At 38.7% G+C, this 26,954-nt stretch overlaps 2 protein-coding genes across 2 annotated transcripts in view; both read left to right on the top strand.

Moving 5' to 3' along the window:
* The first annotated feature begins 1,193 nt into the window (after window positions 1-1,193).
* Window positions 1,194-6,542, top strand: LOC135471542 (inactive pancreatic lipase-related protein 1-like). Its single transcript, XM_064750810.1, has 9 exons — window positions 1,194-1,294; window positions 1,905-2,049; window positions 2,654-2,822; window positions 3,063-3,291; window positions 3,676-3,927; window positions 4,900-5,130; window positions 5,300-5,405; window positions 5,702-5,887; window positions 6,406-6,542. The coding sequence occupies exons 1-9, from the start codon at window positions 1,252-1,254 to the stop codon at window positions 6,473-6,475; spliced, it is 1,431 nt and encodes a 476-aa protein (XP_064606880.1). The 5' UTR covers window positions 1,194-1,251; the 3' UTR covers window positions 6,476-6,542.
* Window positions 6,543-19,597: 13,055 nt separating this feature from the next.
* Window positions 19,598-26,954, top strand: part of LOC135469990 (regulator of G-protein signaling 17-like) — a 56,135-nt gene continuing 48,778 nt past the window's right edge. The window contains exon 1 of the mRNA XM_064748670.1: window positions 19,598-19,805. The gene's annotated coding sequence lies outside the window, so the exon portion shown is untranslated. The remainder of the gene's footprint in view (window positions 19,806-26,954) is intronic.

The raw sequence follows: 26,954 nt of genomic DNA, 5'->3' as shown, positions 1-26,954 counted from the left end.
GAAGAAAAAACGGTATAGATACATTCCGAGCAATGTCAGGAAATAAATCAAAACGATATTTTGACTGACGGGAGATAACTATTCTTAAATTTCCAATACGATTCCACAGATGGGGTGGTTGTTGCCCTCGAAAAGTGTAGATCTTGCAAATATGTTACACTTTCTTTAAAAGAAAAGAAAACCCTGTTTTGAACTTTGGCCATATAAGCGATGGGCACGAGTGACACGATATCGCGTTTCCGGGATCTCTGACGTGGAGTATACAATGGCCTCTTGAGAATTCCAGATTAGAAGAGAGTTTATAGAATAACCAAACAACCCAGAAGATATGGCTGTGGCCGATTAGGACAGTTTCCACCTCTCTACTCAAACAACTCCTTCCTCTTTACTCTTTACTACTTTTTTTCTTTATTTAATTCCACTATCATAGATCGCCGAACAGGTCATCCCTAGCAGGCCATCTTGTGGGATAAAAGAGGCAACATACACAGCAAAATTTGTTCCGCTGTTAATCGTTGTGCTGCCACATACATAGAAGGTCAAGAATTCAGCAAAATGAGTGTAGAGAAGAACTTTATGTCTATCTACACTTTCAGAAACCCAAAAGAAGTGATATCTGGCAAGGATTTGCTTGGTGGGAAAGACACCATATGCCAGTACATGGTGTGAGCAGAGGGTATAGTAGGTATAAGTTACCGTGTGAGATAAGAGGCAGTAAGTGGGACGGCCTGTTTTACCTCACCCATGTGAATAATATGTCTCAAAGGCTGTAAAACCTGCATTCCTAGAAGTTTTGAGATTCTGGTGGTGAATATAGTGTATAACTTGAGATTTTAAATCGTATGCAGAAAAAGGCGAAAGCAACTATCTGAGGCTGTCCCAGGTCCTCGAAAAAATTTCAAGAATATTTTTACTATATTCGTGAAATATATTTTGAAGATATAGATTTTTTTCAAGTTTAGAGCATGTACATGTCATCAGACAAGCAATATTTTAGATGTACTTTGTAGTATATGACTACGCAAATCCATCAATACACAGGAGCTAAAAGCAGAAATACAGAAGATGGCACTATTCAATTAAGTTTTTTATACTACTGATTTCTCATGCATTTGATATGCTTGCATAAAGCCCTCACCAGATGCTAGCCATATCCAGACGAACTGCGCAGCGATTTATCGCAGACGTTGACCCATTTTCAGTACAGTAAAGCTTCTCACGCGTGTGCTTGTCCGGAAGCCTTGATCCAAGATGACGTGGTTTGCCTTTGTCTGTTTTCTTGGCGTTTCACATGGTAAGTAAACTGTTTCACGTGAATGTAAACGGAATGTTCACCATTTGACTAGCACTCTGTGAGGAACTCTCACATTAACAAGTGAGGATGTCTTCCCATTGTTTGTCAATATCAAATTAAGGCATTATTACCTTTAGTGTTACACGACCAAGTGCCACTGCAACATGCACAATAAGGTGGTAAGGTGACATCATTCCAATGGCATGATACTTCATAACAGATATAGAACTGGTGTTGTATATGTCTGTACTGTTGATTTCTAGTGTGAGGTGTTAAATTGTATCATTCTGTGGTGAACTTCTCTAGGTATATCATAAAAAAAAATAGGTAAAAGCATTACAATTTTGATTGTTCTGCTAAATTCTATTCAACTTATCTGGGATAAATCAAAGGTCATATATCACAGTTTATCGTTCAGTATCACCAGACAGATACTGCAACTTTTGCAAGTGCAACGAAACGATATGGCTGTATCCCTAAACTTTCGATATTCTCGGTTTTCTAAAAGTACATCAATTTATGTTTGATGTCTGGCCTATTCTTTTGTAATTGGAATCTCATCGTTGCATCAAAGCATTTGTTATGTTCTGCTCTAATCTTTTCCTTTTAGCTTTCCTTCTGGAGACAAGTCGTGTGTGTTATGGTGAGCTGGGGTGTTTTGAGGACGGGTCACCCTTCTGGAGCACCCACCGTCCCCTTTCCGTTCTACCAGCCAGTCCTGCTGACATCGGCACCAGGTTCTTCCTGTACACCAGGTCAATATACCCCATGTCATACAGTAATCTCGGTCACAAGCTCTAAGCTATCCCCAGTGTTCACGACCTTTGAGGAAAAAGTAAAGCGGCATATTTATGTGAGACTTTCTGAATCTCTTAAATCAGGGTGGAGGAACCCTGAGTTATATGGTATGTAGAAATATGTGACGAAGATTGTACATGTGACGTAGAGAAGTGATGATATGAACATCGACCGCTTGTAGTCATCAAGGCCCCAGAAAGAGTAAGAACGTGGAATCTACGAATTCGTTGTCCAAGGGTGGGTTTGAGCCATGCAGGCCCCGCTTGTCCTAGAAAATGGAAGAAATTCTTAATCTCCCCATGTGATACAGAAGGACATTGTGTATATAGACCTATCAGGTAAATGAAAAGAAACTCGTTATAGCTGAAATGCAGTCATATGAACTGTAAAACCAGATTAAGACTCAAATAGGAAATGTAAAATCGAGATGATTAATTCATAATTGTGAAACAACTTCTTTAAAAACCTCCTTATACTCAGCAATGTATTTTCCATTTCTATATTTACTTCTGTTTATAGAGATAACCCGACGGTTTTATGTCGTTGTTTACTTTTGTTCAGAGATAACCCAACGGTGGCGACAGAGGGAGAAGTATTTTATGGCTTTCCCGACAGCATTACGAATTCTACATTCAATGCCAAACTTCCAATCAAGATCATTGTACATGGTTATACAGACAACGCACATCTGGAGTGGGTTATGAACATGGTGACTGAGTTACTGAAACAGGTGAATTGTAGATTTATTGCAATTTGCTGAACGGAAAATTATGTACTATATATGGTCTCGAGAGGGCATATAAAATTTATTATGCATTGAACATGCACACGAAAAGAACTTGTATGTAAAGTTAAGTGTATGAACTCAGAGATTTCTTTTACTTATTCCTTAATTCTTTGTACTCATTGAAGAGAGGTGTTTTGCCAAGATAATGGTGTCCCACAGAGAAAATTACACCTTGATTTGTAGGCCCCGATGAACGTGATAACAGTTGACTGGGAAAAGGGCGCGGCAATACCGTACACGACCGCCACAGCCAACACGCGTGTAGTCGGGGCGCAGATAGCACAGCTGATCAACTACATCATGAAGCTGACTGAATGCTCAAGTTCTCAGTTCCACGTGATCGGACACAGTCTCGGCGCACATATCGGAGGATACATTGGTGAGAGGGTCACTCACCTGGGCAGGATAACAGGTGAGTGAACAAAACCGGGTCTCATTCAAAAAACATTCCGATTTATTAAATTTCTCGTTTTTGTATTTCGTAAATGACGTTCTACCGCCATAATGCGAAGTGATTTACAAAGACAATTTCCAGATATTAACTTACGAAGTTTTGTGAAAATATATTTGGTATTAAATCTGACTTCTTATGCATGTCCTGAGCTGGGTAAGGCAGGTTTTCGTCTATTTTTTCTTAATATACAAAACTTCATAGATAAAAATTTGAATCACATGCATGTATATGTCAGCCTTAAAAAAGGGGACACTTTTCGTTGTGGATCTAAATACAACACATTACATAAAGAAACATTCAAGATTTTCATCGTAACACAAAATTTATCATCCGCTTTCTAAGGCTTGGATCCAGCTGGACCATTTTTCGACAACACCCACCCTGCCGTTCGATTAGACCCCTCCGATGCCGACTTCGTTGACTGTATCCACACGGACGGCTCCAGCATCTTCAGTCTTGGACTCGGCACACCGGAACCTATGGGCCATGTGGATTTCTATCCAAATGGTGGTTTCCATCAACCTGGATGTAAAAATTCTCTGGGCGATAAAATTACGGGCACGGCATGGAATGCAATCACCATTGGCCTTCTTGGTAGGAATACTACTTGTAATGGTTAAAAAAAGCATTTTATGATATGTATTCAGTTAAGTATAATAGAGTTAAGACGAGAAAAGAAAGCAGCGACAAGAGTGTGATTAAATTAGATTCGATTGAAGTTCGAAGTTTATGTCCAAATTTCTTTTATTAGTTGATTAATAATTAAGCTATACTACACATTTTGCTGATTATAGCCTTATATATGAAAGTTTTAAATTCAAAATATATCTGCTAGAAAAAAAACATACGTTATCCATACTCATCTGAACTTGAATTCAAAAAAACGACATACAGGATAGAGAGTAAAATGCGAGCAATGGCGATAGTGTGAAACTTGGCAAATAGTCACATATAATCCGGCAACTTGTCAATTTACTTCAGTTATAGTTTTATTCTAACTCTTAATGTGTATATATGACTCAAAAGTATAACAACTTACACGCCACCTAGCTTCGTGGCTTAAACAAAATTAGAAAAAAAGCATTGATGATAGTTACTATTATACAAATTATTAGAGGTCACTAGCGTAGAACTAATCAAAATGCAATGCTGACATCACCTTTAACATACAATAAATGCGTAGAATGCTGGTTTATGCAGGAATACGATATAAAAAACGACTTACAGCATAGAGAGTAAAGAGAGGGTAGTGACGGCACCAATATCGATTATTTAAAAATATGCCCTGATGTATTTCCAACACGGTTGGGCTTTGAGCATTTTGACGTCTTTCAATTATTTATCTACTATATTTTCAAAAAGCATGTAATATTTTAACTCCGTTAGTTCAGTCAGAGATGTTAAAGATGTTAAAGACATTTTCTTCGAAACGTGTTACATGTTTCTGACTGAACTTATTTTGTAAAACATTTTACAATATTTTTTACTATAAGGGTGCATTTTCATAAAGAGCCTAACTTGCATTTGAAGAAGCCTTAACTGATACTGTTCACTTTGAAATTTCAGGTGCAAAAAAGGTTGCTTCTTGCAGCCACTTGGCTTCTTTTAGGTACTTCACCGAATCTATCAACACCCACTGTCCTTTCAAAGCTTATCCATGTGCTAGCCCTGAGAACTTTTTGGAGGGAAAGTGCCTGGAATGTCACGGACAGTGTTCTGCCATGGGTTATCACTCTGACAAGGGTCAAGGACGTGGGTCACTTTATTTAGCGACACAGGGGACTGTTCCGTATTGCAGTAAGTTCCACCATTGCAATATTTTGCAGAGCGAAGCTTAAAAATATATGCATGGATTACTGAAGAAATTTGTATAATTTGTCATAATAATATATGCATGCTTTTGGCAGCAGCCCAAAGAACCTCACACAGTTTTGTTGTCAGCGAGCTGTGGATTTAAACTTTACAGGTTATCATTACGACGTGAAGTTAATGTTTGCGGAAAATTTCAACGGTAAAATGACAGTGACACTTCATGGGACGACTGGAGATACACATCGCATAACAGTGAGCAAGTAAGGAGACATTTTGTCATAAAAGAGACCTAATGCATACCGCTTACTGACAGGTACAAATCTTTTTAAAATGTCTCCGGCGCAAAACTGTGTTCTTTTAATGTTGTTTATAAGCTTACACCCCCAAGTATAATCAATGTTATATAATCAATAGTTTGAAATTACTCTCGAAAGTAGACAAATTCTAACCCATACTTTCGTAAATTGGAAACAGTCGTTGAGATGCTATTTTTCCCAAGGAAATTTTGGTAAAGCAATCGTCAGTCAGTACATAGCTTAAACTTTCATTTTGTCAGGAACGATGAAGTTCTCGCGCCCGGGAAAGAAATGTCTCACATGGTGATAACTCCGTCATCCATTGGTCAGATTAAGTCTGTAACACTGAGCTATGACAAAACAGCCAGCCTGTTGACAGCTTGGCTATACCCGGACACAATCCACCTTACGGTCATTCACATTTACCAAGGAGAAACTCAGACCATGTAAGTTACACATCTTTGTTTAAATGTACTCACATTTAGATCAAAACTATGTATGTGACAAAACTAATTTGTACATACCCTAAGGATATGTACTATTTACACATCTGGTCTGTCATCATCCTGCGGATGGTTGTGACTTTCCCCCGGGCTCTGCCCAGTTTCCTGCTACCATAATGCTGGCCGCCGTCGTATAAAAGAAATACTGTTGAGTACGGCGTAAAACAATAATCAAATAAATATTAACACATTATGTATAAATAAACATGGTACATGACTAGTGTAACTCCTAAAAGTTGTGAATCTCGCTTTCTTAGTCAAACTGTTCGCGTATTATGTTAAGTGGGTCGAAAGAATGTTAATACCTTTCTGTCTTTTTCGATAGCGAAAAATTAGTGTAAACTTTTATTGAAGCGGGAGATTTTGTAATTATAAAACATAGTTGGTGCCGAAAGCCTAGCATGGCACCACACTTAAAGCAATGGTCCTAAATTTGAATTCATTTTCATTTTAAATAACAGGGCATCATTCTGTTCAAATGGAAAGCAAGTGATGTCTCATGGAGAAACAACGTTCACTGCAGGATGTTGACTAAGAGCTGATCGCGTATGTAAAGATCTTGTTTGTCATAGATTTCCAGCTAATAAAGCATAAAATAAGCTGCGTGTTATTTTCATTTATTCACTTGTATCACACCATTTCTTGAAACGTCTGACTGCCAGTTTTATTGTGCTCCGCATTAGTGACCATGCACCGCATTCATTTCCTCGTTTCTTTCGGCGTCTTATCACCTTTCTATCTGCTCAGTGCAAATTCCATTGAACAGCTTTCGGTTTCGCTTTACAGTACAGTTATGTACGCTTAGTGTTAATTTCACCGTTAAACCTTCGGATTCACTCCAGAGGAATGTATATGTATCTGACTGCTACTGCAGGTTTCGGACAACAGTTGTACTTGTTGTCATATAATAAAACCCGTCAGTGACGACACCGTACATACTTGCTCATTACTGGTGAATGCCACCTGTTCTATTTTGTGGTCGGGGTGATGGTAGGATAGCTTTGAAAAGAATTTAGGATTCTCTCCCCACAAACGGCAGAAACTACTTGTCTACGGTACATTGGGGAAAAATTGTTAGAGCATTTGAAGGAATTACTCCCAAGAAGTCAATAAACACCATCGTGGTGACAAATATACATGTATAGCCTTTGTATATAAGTTTGCTCATGAAAACTTGTAACCTACATATGTAAATTTATATTAATTTACGAATTTATTAACAAACTGACTGACATATTTAATGGTAGATAATTGACGTTTAGCAGCACTAAACCATGCATATACAACTGTATCGGAGTCAATTACAGTCGAACCCGGAACAAATTTTTTGGCCAGCAAATAAACCTAGAAAATTATGGCATCGATAAATATGAGGTATGTGTGTCATGGATATTGTTTAAATGTTGACGTTGTTATCTTTTGTCCAATTAGTAGTTAATTTTGTACAGTTAGGTAATCTGCATTGGAATCTCAATGACTTTCGATTCCCTTATTATCATGTTTTCCGAAAATTACTCAGTTTTTAAGTATGTATCATTATGCTTTTTCTCTATTATTATCTCACTTATTCACTGGCCTTTCCCTGACATTTATTAGTTACTTCATATATTTGTCAGAGTGCATACACTATCGTCTTTGTGTTCGTCTTTCATTGCATTATAAGCACTTTTTGGGGTTTCCACTTAAATGCACGTGTTAACACGATAACATTGGACTGTGCGTGGAAGCACCTGGGCTTTTAAGTGTTATATTACATGTCCACGAGAATATTTATAACATAAAACGGTCATACACGGCCGCTACACAGAAAGTGGTTAATCTTATGAATGCAATTGCTTATGTTCATGTTCTTAATAATATTAAGTAATCCCTTACGCTGGGGAGGAGAAAGATCGAAAAGGTCTAGGCTAGGAGGAGTGAGAGTTACTTAGCTTTTCCAGAAGTATTCCCCTGGGAAAGAAATTCGGATAACCCAGAACCACTACAAGCGACGGGAGAGAGGAGTCATTACAGGTTTTTAAAAAAATTATGTGTGGCGTTTGAGTACTGAATTGTGGGTACGAGCTCATCGCATGGCATGTGTCATACATGCTCTCGAAGTAGACAAGCTAAGTCTAAATGTGCGTGACTAGGTACATGTAAATGTGGTTTTTAGCAGAGAGTTGTGATGAATTCGTGAAGTAGGGATGAGTCAGTGACTGGGATAAAGACCACAAGGTGTCCGCACCGAAAGTAAAACAACATTAGTTTCGTTGAACTGACTGGTTATTAAACATTATTTCTGCTAATAACTTCTCATCAATTTGTATGTTTTGCCAGAAATTCCAGTACCGGTACAACATTTTGTAGACTGGTGCTGTTATGCTATTATTCCAGCTTGAGGTAATACTATGACCGAGATTTGTGCTTGAAACTACAAGTGAGTACTTGGGTGAGGTGTATCTGGTAGATTAACTTTACCAGCTCATAAGCTCAATAAAGTGAACATTGTCACTACATCTCTTTGCATGAGAGAATAATATGGGTTGTTTTTTATCTGAAAAGACTGTCCATAATCATTCACATACACAGTACATCCAAGTGTTAACAACTGATCCACCACAAGCGAAGGCATAACAAGTTGCCATTCTTGGTAACACATCACCATGAGTCGATGGACTATAATACGAGTAGATTCAGTTTGGATCTAAGCGTCGTAACAGACATTCGAATAGTCGTTAGCCATTCCGGACGTTCCGGATTAGTAATTGCAAGACCAGTTTCTAAACTAACGTTGAACAGAATCCACCAAAGAACAAAGGAAGTATATAAAGTGAGAAATTATGACAGATTCACGCAAAGAGCAACAGTGAACAATTTTCATTGATGAAATGTTCTAGGCGAATAATTTAATTAGTATTCGGTACTATGCTAGTTGATAAGTTGTCCATGATCAGAAATGTATCTCAGTTGCGCTTTGATTGCAACTGTTCATATATCCAACGTGGCGATCTAATTCAACATGATGAATAGATCGATGGCACTGATTCCTTATAAATTTTGAACATTAACCTTGTTAAGCCATTTTAAATTTAAGAGCAGATACATGTACATGAGTATGTTCACTAAATGCAAAAGCACTTTAATAACTTAATAAAAGCAATGTTTAGAATTTATATGAATTGAATGTGGTCCATGTTTGGTTAGTTGACAGATAATGGCAGAAATACATGTACACAGACTCTGGATGTGGTGACTGATATATAGCTATTGATGGTCAACATACTAGACGGCTTTGCCCCTTTTCTTAAGTATCAGACGCATAAATAATTACATTAATGACAGAAGACTTCGTAATTAATCGAAATATAACATTTGTATCTCTTGGCGAACAGATTTCGTCTCCTATTTTGTTTCTTTGAAAACGATTATATATAGATACAGAGATAGGAGATAAAAACCAAGTGATCAAAAGTCTGTATGACAATCACTATACGCTGCCAAATGGCTGCTTGTTGCTGGGTTACGATATACTCTGCCCGCTTCGGGCTATAATCGGTGTGATAGGCTCTTGACCGATTTGTCACTATGCGGTGATAAATATAACCCCTTGTTGTTTTGTCTAACTGAATTAATGCTTTAAAGACGCGCGTTATCAAGAAATGGCGGCGTGACAAAAACCAAAATTGAGAAAAGATTGAAGGAAATCAGAAAGACTTGAACCAACAGGCTAGGAGATAAATCGCAGAAAGCCGACATGTGCCGTTGACATTGTGGAACTGCTTAAACTTGGCTAGTGCTCTAATAATAGCTCTAGACGATCCAGATATAACCTACCCGTATACATGCTTTCGATCGTCTCTCAGCGCTCAAATAAAAATCGTTGCGACTCAAGCGTGTATCCGATTATTTTCCGGGTCCTATTTTGGGACACTACCTGATGGAAGGTCAACTTTGTGGTCAGAGGCAATTGCCAACGAATGCCAAAGTGATATTTATGAAATTAAACGAAGTAAAAAGAATGATTCATTCACTCTTCGATAAATGACAAAACGAAAGCTTAGGAAGGCCTCCAAGAACTACAAATAGACTGCTAGTCAAGTTGGTTGTAAAACTGCTTACACCTGATCAAGCAAAAAGGCGTATATTATCCATGCGTAGGAGGCGAAAAAAAATTCAAAAGGTACAACCAAGATTTCAAATCCTTTATCCGACAAGACTTCCATTAACGGAAAGGCTTCTACCAGTCCCGGGGGAAATGACGTGCGATTTTTCTATATCAGGGTTCATATGTACCCTGTTAGGTGTCAAAATAACCCCAGGTCATATTCATTAGATATAACGCCTACTTCGGTCACTGTGTATTCACATGACATTCATACACTGCCCTTGATTTGGCTTGACTTTACAAAGTACTAAGGGACAAGCGCGAAAAACGCTCTAGTTGATGATTTACTGGGGGGTGGGGGGAAGAGGAAACGAATATCCGACTATAATGCTAATAATGATTAATAATGACCGACTCAAGAAGTTTGACTGAATATACACGCATTCTCGTGACTACTGAACTGTGTTTTATAATAACTGTATAAAACTGGTAGAAAAAACAAGAAGCGTCACCACAGTAACCATTCATTACCACAAATAGCATGACTGTCCCTTACTGAATCCACATGTCGAAGTAGACACTCGTATGCAAGCCGTCAAAAAAAGGCACGTTGTAGTCAACCATATCAAGTCAATACCCAAAACGATATTTAAGAGACTAATTTAAGATTAATGGATTTAATCCCCACGTGAATGCCAGCAATAGAACCACTGTCCCTTCCTCAAGGCTAAAAGAATTAATTATACCATTAACACTAACCGAACCACAGTCCTTTCCTCAAGACTAAAAAAATTAATTAGTCCATTAACACCAATAGAACCACTGTCCCTTCCTCAAGACTAAAAGAACCACTGTCCCTTCCTCAAGACTAAAAGAATTAATTAGTCCATAAGCACCAATAGAACCACTGTCCCTTCCTCAAGACTAAAAGAACCACTGTCCCTTCCTCAAGACTAAAAGAATTAATTAGCCCATAAGCACCAATAGAACAACTGTCTCTTCCTCAAGACTACAAGAATTACTTACTCCATTAGCACCAATAGAACCGCTGTCAATTCCTCAAGACTAAAAGGATCACTTCCTCACTTAGCACAGATAGAACCACTTGTCCCTTCCTCAAGATTAAAAGAATTACTCAATTAGCACCAATAGAACCAATGCCCCTTCCTTAAGAACAATACCACAGCTGTCCGTTTCTCTAGAATAGTGGTATTACTTATCTCATTACTAAACCTGCCTAGTCCTCAAGAAGAATAGATATTAATACCACCATGATTCTTTGTGTTGGTTCTTTCATTAACACCACAAACAATCACTGTCACTTCTACATGAAGAACAGCACCAGTTTCCTCATTAACACCACAAACCAATACTGTCACTCTCTCACGAAGAATAGTATCATTTTCCTCATTAACACCACAAACCACATCTGCCACTCCCTCATGAAGAACAGCATTAGTTCCCTCATTAAGACCACAAAGCACCAATGTCACTTTCTCACGAAGAATAGCATTAGTTCTTCATCAGCTTCACAAAACACCACTGCCACTCCTCATGAAGAACAGCATCGGTTCCCTCATTACGACCACATAGTCACTCTTTCACGAAGAATAGCATTAGTTCTTCATTAACCTCACAAAACACCATTGTCACTCCCTCAAGGAGAAAAGTGTTAGTTGCTTCATTCACACCTCAAACCACCACTGCCACTCCGTCATGAAGAATATTGAAACATAGCGTTAGTACTTCATTAACACCAGAAATCATCATTGCCACTCCATAGTAGTAGTTCTTCATTAACACCACAAAGTACAGGTGCCACTCCCTGATGTACAATAGCATCAGTTCGATCATTAGCACCGCAAACCACCACTGTCATATTGGTGGTCGACAATTTGTCTTCAGCGAAGGTTAGACTGTGCAAACGGCCACACCAGCACAGTCAACCTCCTATCGTCACCAAGTTCCCGCAAACAATTACAGTAGGGTAATCTACAAACTTCCTGCATGTTGTTTGTCGAAGCATTTCTATAGCAAGTATCCCCTTCACTATCCTTTGAACCAGGTAAAAGTTATTTATATGTTTGAAATTAAAACTTATATATGAAATGAGCGTAAGAGTGACCTGCTCTCCTGTAGCAAGAATGCTTTAGAAAAAACAATAATGATTTTGAGGAATGGTAACACATATATTGAGATAGAGATTGTAACTCATTTCTTGGCACACCAGAATTTACTTTAAAACTAACACCATTGTCTAGCAACACCCTTAAATCACTACCCTGATCAACGTGGACTTAAATACCATCGCAATAATTATCTTCACAGCAATGTCAATAACTATCAGCATTATTATCCTCAAAATAATAATCCATTATACAAAGTACTGTCCTTATGAACAATTACCACTGTCTCACCATCACCGGTCATGTGTGACTACTAACCTTGGCAACCAATGTAACCCGCTGTATACAGTGTACATGTACTTTGACTAATAAACCGCTACTCTGCACAGGGCATCCAAAACCACCGCTGTCTTAATCATCACAGTATTAAAGTGTGACTACCCTACCTTGGTTTCAAGTTCCTCACTTCCAATCCAAAATTAAAAATCCACTCATTATCACAGTTAAACGAACAAATGATATGCAAATAACCGCCCACTGGGTTCAATTCTGCTCCCTGTTTATCCAAAAGTATCATTATATCCCCATTAAAACATTGAATAATATAACTAACATCAAATCAACTCGGATGTCACTGGTTCATCTGACATCTCACTGCTAGAAACAAAGGTACCACTTCCAACATCACAGTAAACAGACTCAACTAGTTTCTGGATGTCTGAAATACCCCCATCGATCCCACAACTTTTCCAAAGATAAAGAAAAACCTTAAAAGAAATAATAGGACTTAATGTTGTTTAGTTTGGCTTTATATAGATTGTTTCATGGGCCATTCGTGATGTGTATTGATTCCTTTACTGGTACATCCAGTTTGAATGCAGTCGTGGAAATGAGGTGTCAGTACTTTAGGTTTTTGGTTGGAGGGACAAAATCTTATTACAAGGAAAAGCACTGTTACGTAAAGTCCTAAATAGGCGTACTTATGTATAATAATTACCCGATTGTCAGTGAATTCAAACATGCATAAGTTCAGATGATAGCAAGATGTGTGGTAAGTTTAATCCAAGTATTTGGAAGAAGATGCATGGAAAAGTCGTGTCTACAGACAGACAAACACAAATGGTTACCGACAACCAATGCCCAATGGTTAAATATTGACAAGTACTACCCGACTCACCATCATCACTGTAAATGTTGTACTATCAAAACATATCAAACTAGTCACTATAATCCACAAGGAACATTAATAAGTTCACTGTCTCATTCCGATATTCAGAAGATGGCTACCAAACACTATAATATCCCAAAGTACCACTTGTCTTCATCACAGTAAATGGTGCCACTAACCAGCAAACTACCGCCTTTGGTCCTGCTGTCTTCTTCAATGATATCCCAAAGTACCACTAGTCTTCATCACAGTAAATGGTGCCACCAACCAGCAATCTACCGCCTTTGGTCCTCCTGTCTTCCTCATGACATCCTAAAATACACCTAGTCTACATCACAGTAAATGGAGTCCACTAACCAGCAAATTACCGCCTTTGGTCCTGCTGTCTTCTCATGATATCCTACAGTGCCACTAGTCTACATCACAGTAAATGGTGCACTAGCCAGCAATCTACCGCCTTTGGTCCTGCTGTCTTCTTCATGATGTCCCACAGTACCACTAGTCTTCATCACAGTAAATCTAGTCACTAACCAGCAAACTACCGCCTTTGGTCCTGCTGTCTTCTTCATGATATCCCAAAATACCACTTGTCATCATCACAGTAAATGATGCCACTGACCAGCAAACTACTGCCTTTGGTCCTGCTGTCCTTTTCATGATATCCTACAGTGTCACTAGTCTTCATCACTGTAAATAGAGCCCACTAACCAGCAAACTACTGCCTTTGGTCCTCCTGTCTTCTTCATGACATCCCAAAGTACCACTAGTCTTCATCACAGTAAATGGAGCCACTAACCAGCAAATTACCGCCTTTGGTCCTGCTGTATTTTTCATGATAACCCAAAATACCACTAGTCTACACCACAGTAAATGGTGTCACTAACCGGTAAACTACCGCCTTTGGTCCTGCTGTCCTCTTCATGATATCCCAAAGTACCACTCGTCTTCATCACAGTAAATGGTGCCACTAACCAGCAAATTACCGCCTTTGGTCCTGCTGTCTTCTTCATGATATCCTACAGTGCCACTAGTCTTCATCACAGTAAATGATGCCACTAACCAGCAAATTACCGCCTTTGGCCCTGCTGTCTTCTTCATGATATCCTACAGTGCCACTAGTCTTCATCACAGTAAATGGTGTCACTAACCAGCAATCTACCGCCTTTGGTCCTGCTGTCCTCTTCATGATATCCTACAGTGCCACTAGTCTTCATCACAGTAAATGGTGCCACTAACCAGCAAACTACTGCCTTTGGTCCTGCTGTCTTCTTCATGATATCTCAAAGTACCACTTGTCTTCATCACAGTAAATGGTGTCACTAACCAGTAAACTGCTGCTTCTGACGGTACCACCAGCAACGATCCTGTTAAAACAAATGATCGTTCCACCTTTATCAAACCCATAGAAACGAACGGTGTTTCTGTTGACAGTGCATATCTGGAAGTAAAATTAGTTAGTTGTACTGAAATTTAAACAGTCATTGAAAATACCAGACAGTCAAACATATGGATGATTAATCAACCAAAACGTGCTAAACTTTAATTAATTAATTTCCCGTGCAATTTTGACAATTATTTACACTATCTATACATGGGTGTTTTCATGTGAGAGGAATAGTAAAGTATTTGATGTAGCTCAAAGTATTTGATATACTCTAGCATCTATCCTCTCCCTTTGACCTTTTTTCATGGTTTTATCTTTATTTGCTGTTTTACTTGTCTTTCTTCTGTTAGCTTTTACGGCTTCAGCTTTTATTGTTTTAATTAGAATTTATCGATATCTACAAAGTTCAGAGTGATATCGCAATGGCTATCGCTGCATGGTTAACTCATACAAAAGACTACACCATGGAGAGTAAACAAGAGCAGTGATGACAGTGCGATTGTTGGCAAATGATCACACATAACCGGTGAAATAAGGCCACTTGCCAATGTGAGGCAATTACGGTTTTATTCTAACTATTTATATATGTCTGAAAACGTGCACTCTCCCTAACTCCATGGCTTTCGCAGATTGAGATAAAAAAATATAGAATGATGTTGATTCAACTTATAAGACGTGAATGTGCTGAAGGCCGATGAGCAATTTCCATATTACCAGTAAATTTTGTTGTATGACTGTTATTGCGGTGTATATTGTGACGCTTCACTTGGCCAGATATAGAGCCTTAAAGGTGCATCTTACTACCATGACATGAGCTTTGTGCACAGTATCAGTTGGAAAACACAAACAGTTTTCAGAAAATGGATTTGAGAAGCTATGTAAATATTTTTAATGCTACATAATTTTACACTAGTCGCGTTAAATTGCATTTAAATGAACAGTTGAAAAAAAACCCCTTAACTGAGGTAAACTGGCAAGAGGTGAAGATTGATGAAACAATGCCTATCACCAGCAAAATATACACTGTCTGCCTTGGTGATGCTACCCCAAATGATTTTTATTTACATAATGCAAGTCCACTTGATGTACAATCAGTTATAGCGGATCTTGAATCTGCAGCCCGTGGAGTAGATGATAAAAAGATGTCACTAGTTAAATTAGTTTCGGAACCACTATCTCAACCTCTTGCCGATATTAAGAGTTATCATTTACTTCTGGATAAGTTCCAGACATTTTAAAATCCGCTAAGGTAACTCCTTTGTATAAGTCTAATTAATTACAGAACTTCCAAAATTATCATTCTATTTCAATTCTGTCTTGCTTTAGCAAAAGAAAAGTTATTGAAAGAGTATCTAATGTTAAATTTCCCGATATAATCTTTAGCGACAAGTTAAATTGGAAAAATAAATATTCATATGAACTATGGAAAATTTTGTATAAACATTGGTATCATTAATTGCATTAAATTCTCAATTATTTAGAAGTGTCTGTTTATTTTGTACTATTCCCTGATTTATTAGTACCTTTCTTTTTACGGCAATACCCTTTGAGGTAACAGTTTTCCATCTCATCTTAGTTTCTCCGGATATTTTCAGAGGCAATCAGATGTCTACCAATACAATGTGCGTGGTCAGCCACTAAACTCACGTAAGCCTATTTTAAAGTCTACCTTTTCGTCTTACTAACGTAAAATAGTTGGACCGCGTGAATGGAATGAGTTGTCTCTGTTACTTAAAATAAAACAATTTTCTTCCTTATTTAAATCTCTTGTCTAAATTCGTCCTTATTATAATTATTATTTCCATGCAGATTACTTTCCCCCAGGTTGTCACAGGTTAAATTTCTCTGCTACCAGCTGGCGAAGGTCACTGGTGTACTCTGGGCACTCCGGTTGTCTAAACCTATATACCTGATCGCCGTCGTCACATAAGTGAGCATGGCTTTAAAGACAAACTGAATAAATACAATGTTTGATGCAGTTCAAACAAATTGGTAAATAAGAAATGTATGGTTGAGTAAACTGCAGCCGGAAGATAGGTTTTAAATAATGCTGACTCACGAAAATAAATTAGGGGGTAGCATTCTATTATAACATATTTTGCAAGACTCTGCGGACAGCAGTGTCTTTGCATGATACATTTGGCGGCATGCGTTTTACTATATTCATATGCATATACAACTTTGGGTAAACACTACAGTGAGGCTTTAAAAAACAAGTAAAAGAGAGTGGTTCATTCGTTTCATCATGAAGAAACTTTCCATCATGACAAAATCTTGGTTGGCCATGAAGCATTGAGCATAGAGCACAAAATGTTTTTTTAGTAATTCTAAAAGTATGTTACTTTGACCGCCTTTTGAACAAAGCTCGATAGGCATGACTTACTAAGTTTGTGAATAAAGTACACATGTAGAATGTGCACAAATGTACCCATCTGAAAAGTGATGCGATTACAGAAGTCGTTAAGTTTTGCTGATAAGCACAACGTACTTAACATTTAAAACATGTGTTCTTAGAGCAACTAGCAACTCTATACCAACGTGCATTAACGTCAAGTCATACTTAAACATGTGTTTCCCATTGTTGGTTTTGGTTTCTATATAGTGTGGACATATCATGAACAACTTTTGTTGGAGCCAACTTCGTGTAGTATCTTCTTGTCCAACAAATGTTGAATAAAATCTGCGAAGAGTTTTCAGATAAGTAGTTCGTCAGTAAAAATATTTTGTTAATTTTGGATATTTTAATATATAAGTATCTTTAATATTTCCAATGGTACTGATGCATTTTACCCCATGCAAATTCAACAAAAAGGTAAATTCAACAAAGATGGCTGCATCTGTTACCCCTATTTGGGAATATATAATTGCCTTATTAATGCAATTAACAACGTCCTGAGTATGGACGCTTCTTTAGTCGCTTGTGAATTCAAGTTTACGAAAATAGTGATGCAATGTGCCTAGTAATCCCCTATAAACATCATGTGCATATATGGCCACAATGTCCGTTTGTCCCTCCCTATGTCTCAAGAGGAAAGTACTTTCTTTACGAAGTTAAACCCTTCAGTAAACATGTTGGGCTTCCTCGCTACTGTAATATCATTAATCCCTTTTGCGAATTTGGATGCTTCTGGGTTTTTGAATTGTACATGCAGATTTATGTCGAGTTAATTTACGTCCTTATTTAAAAATGGTTAACACATTCCTGGTGTTCATGAAAATGCAGTATCAGTAATAGTGATTCACAGAAGAGGTGGACAATAAAGAAGCCATATGACGTTTCAGGGTGGGTTTTGAAATTTCGGACATATGGCGGGTTCACATATTGCGTTGAATTGTACCATTATTTGACAACTTTCTTTCAAAACAAATGTCTGCTTCCATGACAATATAAATAGTTTAAAAAAATTTATAGGATTGCAGAGAAAGATGTAAAAGCCATGGCATTTTGAATAAAGGTCGATTTGATTTTTTTATTGTGTTTTAGTGGACATTTCTATGTGAACAAGTCGTTCAAATCAGATCTTTTTACAAAGACAGTATAGGAGGAGCACTAAAAGTGAAAAGGGTCTTTTAGGTCTACGTAAAGTAGATATAACAGTCAAACAATCTGATATATGGCTTTCAACTTATTTAAGTAGATTTGTGATAATGTAGTGTTTCCGGAATGACAACATTCCAGACAAGTTTCTGGTTTCCATGTCAACCATCACTCCCATTCTGGCTATTTAACTCTAGGCAGTGTGGCTAGAGTACATCTGTAGGAATTTCTTTGTAGTGAGCGTTGAGCCTTAATTATTGCATCCATTTTCCCAATTAATATATTCTGATGGTTATATGTTCTCTATGATATTTCCACATGTCATTACCTCAGTTCATCAATGACATCCGTCATGTCATTTTTTAACTGAGAACACGTTTTCCTGATTTGTGTAAGAATGTCGTTGACAGAGTTAAGAGCAAACCGATTTCACGCGGAAAGCAGCGACATAAACGGTGTTTGCTGAACAAATGGTAAGTTGTTTCGCCTGTCCCTGGTACCAATTCATGTCATTCTCATACATACTGGAAGTGCAGTGAAATCATTAGTTACTGATGTGAAACCCACTCTGACAGAAACTGGGCGCTATCCTCTTTGCAATAAAGTCGAAAAGTTAAATACTGCACTCATAGGCTTACATATAAAAAGTTTACGAAACAGAAAGCTATCTTATGAAAGCCACATGTTGGACGAGTCAACCGAGAGAAATGGGTAGGGGAAAAGAGACATTCCGAATCATGGTAATGCAGCCTTGTACAAAGCTCTATCATACGAAGGTGTATCCTGCATCTGTAAAGTTTACATTTTCACAGTTATGTTATATTTGTCTACGTGGTATCAAATTTTATGTATGTATGGCTTAAACATTTGAAAACTGGGCGTATATCGTTAGAAAAATGCACAGTGTCCGGTTTGTGGTGGTGTTCGGGATGCAGTGAACGGTTAAGTTCAGTAGTAGATGAAGCAGTCTGAACAGTAGAGTGAAGTGATGAAATCCAATATATTTTGATCAGCGGACCCGGTCATGTTGTTGTAACATTAGATGTCATACAGGACACGGGTGTATAAAGTGACCTGGATAACGGTGCGCCTGGGCGGAGCAGTCCGATACCGACTCACAGCCGCACCGTTGCAGACAGTAACCGCCACTAGTCCTTCTGACGACGAAATCACAGCCTGCTGCGTTAACCACTGGGCGCGAGGAGGCCAGCAGATGCGTGTGCAGGGTGTATGTGTACAGTACAGAGCTCCGCACATCAGCAGTGCATGGGAGTCTGCGCCTCTGGTACCGGCTGCGGCTACAGCCTCGTTTTCGCAGTCTGGCTGATGATTTATTCAGGGCCGATGGTCTCACAGCTTCACGAGATCGATGGCTGTTTCTAGTCGTATGGTGAAATCGGCTTGATAAGGGAGACCGTGAATAGTCGGGCCTCCTTTGCGAGACCCTTGCCCATTCTAGCTGGATTTATGTTTGGCTTGGATCTACATGTGCCAAAATGAGATTGGATTTAAACTCAGTAGGATAGTCGCAACACGGATACTGCCTTCTCATTTATAGGTGAGTTTTTGCTTTACATTACGATCCTTATTGTAAACGTTTCATGTATGCGCTACTGTTGAGTCCATCACTAAACGTACCTACTACGAATAAGGGCGCTCATCCCCTCACTCTGGGGTCAGTATTTGAGTAGCGTTGGCTCATCAGACGGTCGTTAGATTTTGGGGTATCAGTGCTCATTATAAATTAAAAGCGCTATTCCTTTCTGGCACTGAGAAAGACCTGTCAAGCCTGGCGTACCCTGACACCAACAAACGCGACACTACTCCATTGCCAGCCACCGACTGATGTCAGATCGGAGTGCCACGGCTGGGGATAAACCCGAGGTTAAACCATTATGCACTGTGCAATATTATCCCCATTGGAAAACAGCAGAGTAACACGGGTAGACGCATACACAATTGTGATTTCGTGGTACCCATTTTCGTATACCTATATCGTCACGTTTTGTACCCCCTATACCCTTCAGCGAATACCGGATATAACCGAGTAAACTGGCATAGAATCGAGTACATATACGACTGATGTAACGTCCCTTCATGTGTCAATGTGGCATGTTACTTTCATCTTCTTGTTTCCATTTCCTTATTCCTGTTTTAATAGTGGCATAATTGTTTGAATTATTCGAATCTGCATTGCTTATAAAACTACTTGCACATACATGTGCACCTGCACGTAAGGCAGTCACTAGCTTCACGGGGTCATTTGCAGTTTTAAAGTGCAGATTTTGGTATATCTTTGGTAACATTTGTCTGTGTGCTATTCATACAACACAGAATGTTATGTCATAATAAATAAGTGTGTTTGAACATCATGTTAGGCTACAGTGCATTGTTGTACACACCATGATTTACAACACCTCCACGCGCCACTCTCGCGAAATCACATGTTCCCGGGTAAGTCGACACGCTTATGCTAATTAGGTATTAGCTCCACAGCTGATCAGGGTCTGTACCGTTGAGTCAACCTCGCTAGCTTCAGATGCTGACATACAATTAAGATAATGATCGGGTAGGATTATATTCCTTTTTAACTGATTGGCATGTTATCAAATAAAACAAAGGATAGAAATATTATTGAATACCAAAGAATATACCTGATTTTACAAAGCTGATCGACCTGTGTGTGATTTAAAATGCAGTATAGCTATATTTATATATACACTGCACTGAAAATAGACAACAAACAGTGGCACTAACACACGATGTGTTTAATTCTGAGGGCTTTGTGATTTCAGATGACAACTCCGGTGATTATTATCGGCATGAGCTGATGTACACAGCATGTATGTTTTGTCATTATGTCTGGGTTATCGATGGCGTCTTTCAACGCGGTCGGTCGGACCTGACACACTCGTCTGCTCTGCTTGCACCGAAGGTTGCAGCTGGCTGGAGTCGGGTCTAAGCCGGGTAGGCTTGTAAACGGTTTGCCACAGATACTCGATCAGCCCCGTGCCATCTCACTGCTGTCATTTGCTATTCAAAATGGCGGTTCTGTGTCGTGTCAATAGACCAGTCTTTAACATGGCTGATAGAGAACCAGTCTGTATTTCCTCTGTGCCTTTACTCCCTCCCCCAGCACACTCTGTGTCCGAGGGTCAACTACCTATCTCTCCTTTGATGGTTCCTTGGTGCATAGCGTACATCGGCTTACCGACTCTGATCCTCCATAGTTCTTTCCCAGCAAATCGATTCAGGTGGTTACCAGGACGATGCACGCGGATGCTAAACAGCTGGAGGTCAATATCAAAATATATATGGCATATTGTGCTTGAGAGCGTGTCTGTCTAATGGTCACGCGCTCCGTTATACAGATGCACATGCCATCGGGTGAGATTCTGTGTCAGTTTGCAGCACAGTTTGATACATGACATGAGGCAGCGCCATTTCATCTTAAATGTTGTATGAAAATCCACTGTTATGGATCCTGTTATATTTAAACAGATCGTGTCCACTTGATAATAAAATTTACAATCACTCAAGCATGTGGATCTATGGAACAAGTAGATAATCAATCCCTCATTCACATGCATTAACCATGTAAAATTTTTCTTTTATTACCCTAAATACGAGGACAGATGAGTAAACTTAATCACTGAATGAATTCAATAAGAGTAAATAACATAACAGTGTAGTTATGTGAAGCGCAGTGTGCACTGCAACACGTAAAGGTTAGTTCGATTACTCACTTCGACTGGGTGGAAGTGTTTTAGAACGTTCGCATGGGCGGCAGTATATGTTGGAGACTCATGCTTGTCATCCTTTAGTCATACAAAATTAACTTTAAACTTCCCTGTTCATGTGTAACGCAATCTAATGGATTATTTCTGAAAACACATACAATATAGGCATCTGTAGATCTGTTCGAAGTATCTTTGTCCCATGCGGCGTTGAGATTTTCCCCTTATCAAAGTCATACATTAAATATGTTTCGCTTACTGAAAATTGTATCCAAGGTTAACTTAATTATTATATCTGCTATCTTTATTGAGAACAGTGGTCCGGGGTGAAATCTCATCATATAACATGTAACACGATAAGCGTTTAAATGTGCTTGACGGTCATCTTATTATTCTTTATCTGTTTACACATTCATGTGCTAGTTGATCAGGCAAAAAGGCTGTCCTATAGAGTGGAAAGACAAATTTCCTGTTTAGCAAGGAAATCTGGTTAGGGAAATAACCACTTACAACTGGTGTTGTGTATCCAAAACCAAGCCCAGCCACTACAGTATACATGCAGACGTTTTTGTTTCATATACTAGTGATATGTCTCAATACAAGTACTGTAAAATTTGCTTGAAGGATATATTTGCTTCTGCCATAGCAGCATCAACAAACAGCGAACAATGTCAAGAGAACGGTTGACTATGTAAGGATATATATATATATATATATATATATATATATATATATATATATATATATATATATATATATACAAGATGCAGACTGGCAGATTGTTGTTGCGTATATGTCATATTTTTATGAAACTTTTGTATGTAGGTTACATGCTGGGGTCTTAATAAACAGAATGAAACTGCTTTGTGAGTGATGTACTCGTACACAGGTAGTCAGTCTAAGTTTTGATACTGATTTGAGTTGAAAAGCACACAATACTCATTACGCAAATCTAAGGGTTAACTTACACGGCTATAAAGCTGTGGCATCGTTTCTGAAGACTGTTTTGATAGACGAGATCGGGAAGTCGGTATATTCTCTCCAACTGGTACTTAGACGAAATTAGCAAAACGTTTGTGACAAAACTCCTGGAGTAGCTGACACACAGTGCTCTGCCAATGGTATTTTTAAATGTATGTCTCTGTCACCGGAGGTTTGAACCTCAACCCCTTTTGTGTAACTATTACCAAGGACTTATTGTTCTTGATTGGAAGATATGCCACTTATTAATGGCAACGTCTGTCCACGCATATTATGGTGGTATTAAAGTTTGATGTTCTGTTCGAAGAAAATTCACGTTGGGCGGTGGGATTTTGCGTTATATGAACTGAACGTCGAATTAAGTCTCTGCAGTTGTGTGGGCTGTCAAGCATAACAAGACACGAAAATGGAAGTCGGAAACTTCAGTGCCCCTCTCGCACGGTGCCATTTAACTTATTGACTTTTAAATTCGAAACATGTGAACGATCATTCGATTTTTAGTCAATAGCTTGTATGAAGTAAAATTTGTCATTTTTCAGTGACTATTGTAATTTACAACAAATCACAACGCTTGAATAAGCTTTGATTTTTTGATGAGCTTTGATGAGGCTATTTAAATTAGACCAGTGTGTAAGTTTACGTACAGTTGCAGAATAATTGGTTTATTCAGTTCGTTTGAGTTTAAAGGTGATGAACGTTAATATATTCACTTCAACATGCGTTTCTTTTTGGAATGTGAATAAGGTGCAATTTTATTTTATACTTATATATCACAAACCTTTGCCTGACTCTACAGACTGCCATACAAGATTTATCTGTGACAAATTACAAAACGTAACAATTGCCAGCTGTACTAATGACTCAACACATCTGTCCTGTCGGCACGTGTCTACGTATGTTGGGTTTGATTGGCAGCTGCAACTTCAGCATTATGTAGTCCGTGTGAAATGATCAATATTGTTATCACATACAGGAAACGTTTAATTTGATTGTTCTCTCCTTACAAAGGCCTGTCCAAACTCTTAATCAGGATTAAAATTTCCGCATTTTAGAGAAATAGTGACTGAGGTGTGATTAAATCAGAATGGCGCATGGAAACCAGTATTCCTCGTCAAGGCACTAAATTATCGTGGCGTAAATCCGCAGCAACGGGAGCTTATGTCATTTAGTGCGTGACCCAATTGGTCACAGTGCAGAGCATTTAGCCTGTACAGTACTGAATGTATGGTCCTGTGGTAGGAAGGGTCTATTCAGGTGTTCAAAATGAGAGGCAACCGCGCTGATCGTAAGCATTGGCTCGTGTGTTTCTACACGGTTGCCTCCCCTTACGTGGGCATTTGTTTGTTACAAACATTTATCCTTATGGTTACGACTCAGCAGTTTATAAGATGATCGTATGATGAATCCTTGGTACTAGTACTTGGTATTGTAAAGTGTATAATTCTCGACCTAGGTTGCGCTAATCGTGATATCTTGCGTTGTTCATACAGAGTTTTGTTAATATATGTCTATGTAGGCCAACACCACATGGAAACTTGTGTCTATCGACTTCATGGACGGGGTAAAATTCTGAAGTATTGGGCGGGAAAATGTCTCTGTCTGTAGTTTGACACCTCATTGGCGTGGGATGATGCATATTTTGTTTATTAGTTGATGGGATTCATCTAGACATTATTAATTACCGTACTTATCATACATTTTGCTTGGTGTTGGTGCAAAATTACAAAACGATGCGTTTAAACCAGTTCCCGTCTTGTGATTGCTAGATTGGTCTGTTTTTCACCTTCTACATGGACACCATGCATTTTTTTAAAATTCCTGAATAGAAACGCTTTAGAAAATTAAATAAATGTATTATGGAATCAAAGAAATATGTTGTGATGCTTCTTGTTGAGTTAAGCAATAAACAGGAAAAAATCTCTGCATGTCTTGTGAGATTATAAATATTTGGGTATAAATCATGCTCTTCTGGTGTGTTCATTATGGAGAAAATACCCCCTCTTTTGACAGAAAAAACGCTAAGCACACGAGACAACAGCTGTTTAAAGGAGTTACTGATCAGACAATGAGCACCTGGCGCTGTGCCAATACGTGTACATGTTGACCTGTGCGTGAAATATTGAGAGCTAATGGAATGAGTCATTGTCTTCCAAATTGGGTTCCATAAAACTGCAGTTTCAGGACACCGTAAAGAATGTTCGCATTAATGTAAATTTACAGAGATTTTAAGGTAAATTTTGTATGTGCGGGTATATTTTCTTTAAAAATAATAAATGGTACTTTGTTGCTATAAAAGCGTTGAATGAGCAAAGTGTCATCAAAATAATGATGAATAACGATGATAGTCATTATAATCGTAAGATTTATGAACAGAAAAATCAAATGAATCCAGTGTTAACTAAAGCTGTTAATATGCATCTGTGATAAATATGTATTTTGCTACCGATAGTGTTAATAGTGTTAACACAAAGGCTACGTCTGGTACTGCGAGTGCATTAAGTCATGGATCATATTAGTATCTGTACTAAGTCTGGTACGCCTTCCCTAGTACTAGAACTGCGCTAAGTGATGCCTGGTACGAGGACTACGTGCTTTAAGCCATGTCTGGTAATTGGACGGTGCGAAGCCATGTGAAGTGCTAGGACTTTGCTAAGCTATATGAAGTGCTAGGACTTTCCTGAGACATGTCTAGTACTAGAACTGTGCTAAGCCATGTCTATTGCTAAGACTGTGCTGAACCAAGGCTAGTGCTAGGATTGTGATAAGCATTGCCTAGTGATAGAACCGTGCTGACTGAACCTTGCCTAGTGCTGGGACTGTATTAAGCAATGTCTAGAGCTAGGACTGTGCTGAGCCATGTCTAGTGCTAGGATTGTGCTAAGCCCTGTCAAGTGCTAGTACTATGCTAAGCCATGTCTTGTATGAGCTCTGTACTATCATGTCTTGTACTGGGACTGCATACTTTAAACCATGCCTGGTACTTTGACTGTGCTAAGCCATGTCTAGTGCTAGTGCTATGCTGAGTGCTAGTACTATGATGAGTGCTAAGTCATGTCTAGTATTAGAACTGTGCTAAGCCATAGCGTATACTGGACTGTGCTGATAGTATGCTTTAAGCCATGTCTGGCACTGGGGCCATGTCTGTATGCATTAAGCCGTGTCTGGTAGTAGGACTGTGCTAATCCATGTCTGATACTAGGACTGTGCTAAACCATCTCTGGTACAAGGACTGAGTCATGTCTAGTAATAGGCCTAAGCTGAGCAATGACTTGTACTGAACTGTGCTAAGCCTTGTCTAGGGTTGCTTGCCTTAAGCCTTGTGTGGTACTAGGACAGTGAAAAGCCATGTCTGGTACTAGGACTGTGCTAAGGTAGGTATGGTATCGGGGCTGTGCTAAGCCCTGTCTGGTACTAGGATTGTGTGAACCCATGACTTGTACTGAGCTGTGCTAAACCATGTCTGGTATTAAGACTGCCTGGTTTAAGCCATGTGACTGTTCTGATTCATGGTTTCTACTGGACTGTGATAAGCCATGTCTGGAACTAGGACAATGTGAAATCATGTCTGCCACAATAACTGTGCTGAGCCATGGCTTGTACTGGACCGTGCAAAACCTTGTCTAGGACTGCATACCTTAAGCTTTGTCTGGTACCAGGCCTGCATGCTTGTAATCATGGGCTGTATTAAGACTGCTTTAGATCATGCCAGGATCTAGAACTGTACTAAACCATATCTAGAATTAGAACTGTGCCCACACAGGCCACGAGAAACCAATATCACAACCACGTGATGAATAAATAAATAGTGGTACTTATACATTAGTCAAATATACTTTTAGAATTAACGTGCATCCAGAAGCCTGTGTGTATAAATTAAAATAAAACAATTATTTTAGATTACATGTTAGTCATGTGCGTTGCTTATTTATTTATTTATTTGTAGGTGGTGTCAGTGTGCTGAGTGAGTTTGGGATCCAAAATTGTTAATA

This window comes from Liolophura sinensis, chromosome 7 (genome assembly GCF_032854445.1).
Source record: "Liolophura sinensis isolate JHLJ2023 chromosome 7, CUHK_Ljap_v2, whole genome shotgun sequence".
NCBI classification, from domain to species: Eukaryota; Metazoa; Mollusca; class Polyplacophora; order Chitonida; family Chitonidae; genus Liolophura; species Liolophura sinensis.
This window is presented reverse-complemented; position numbering and strand designations above follow the sequence as displayed.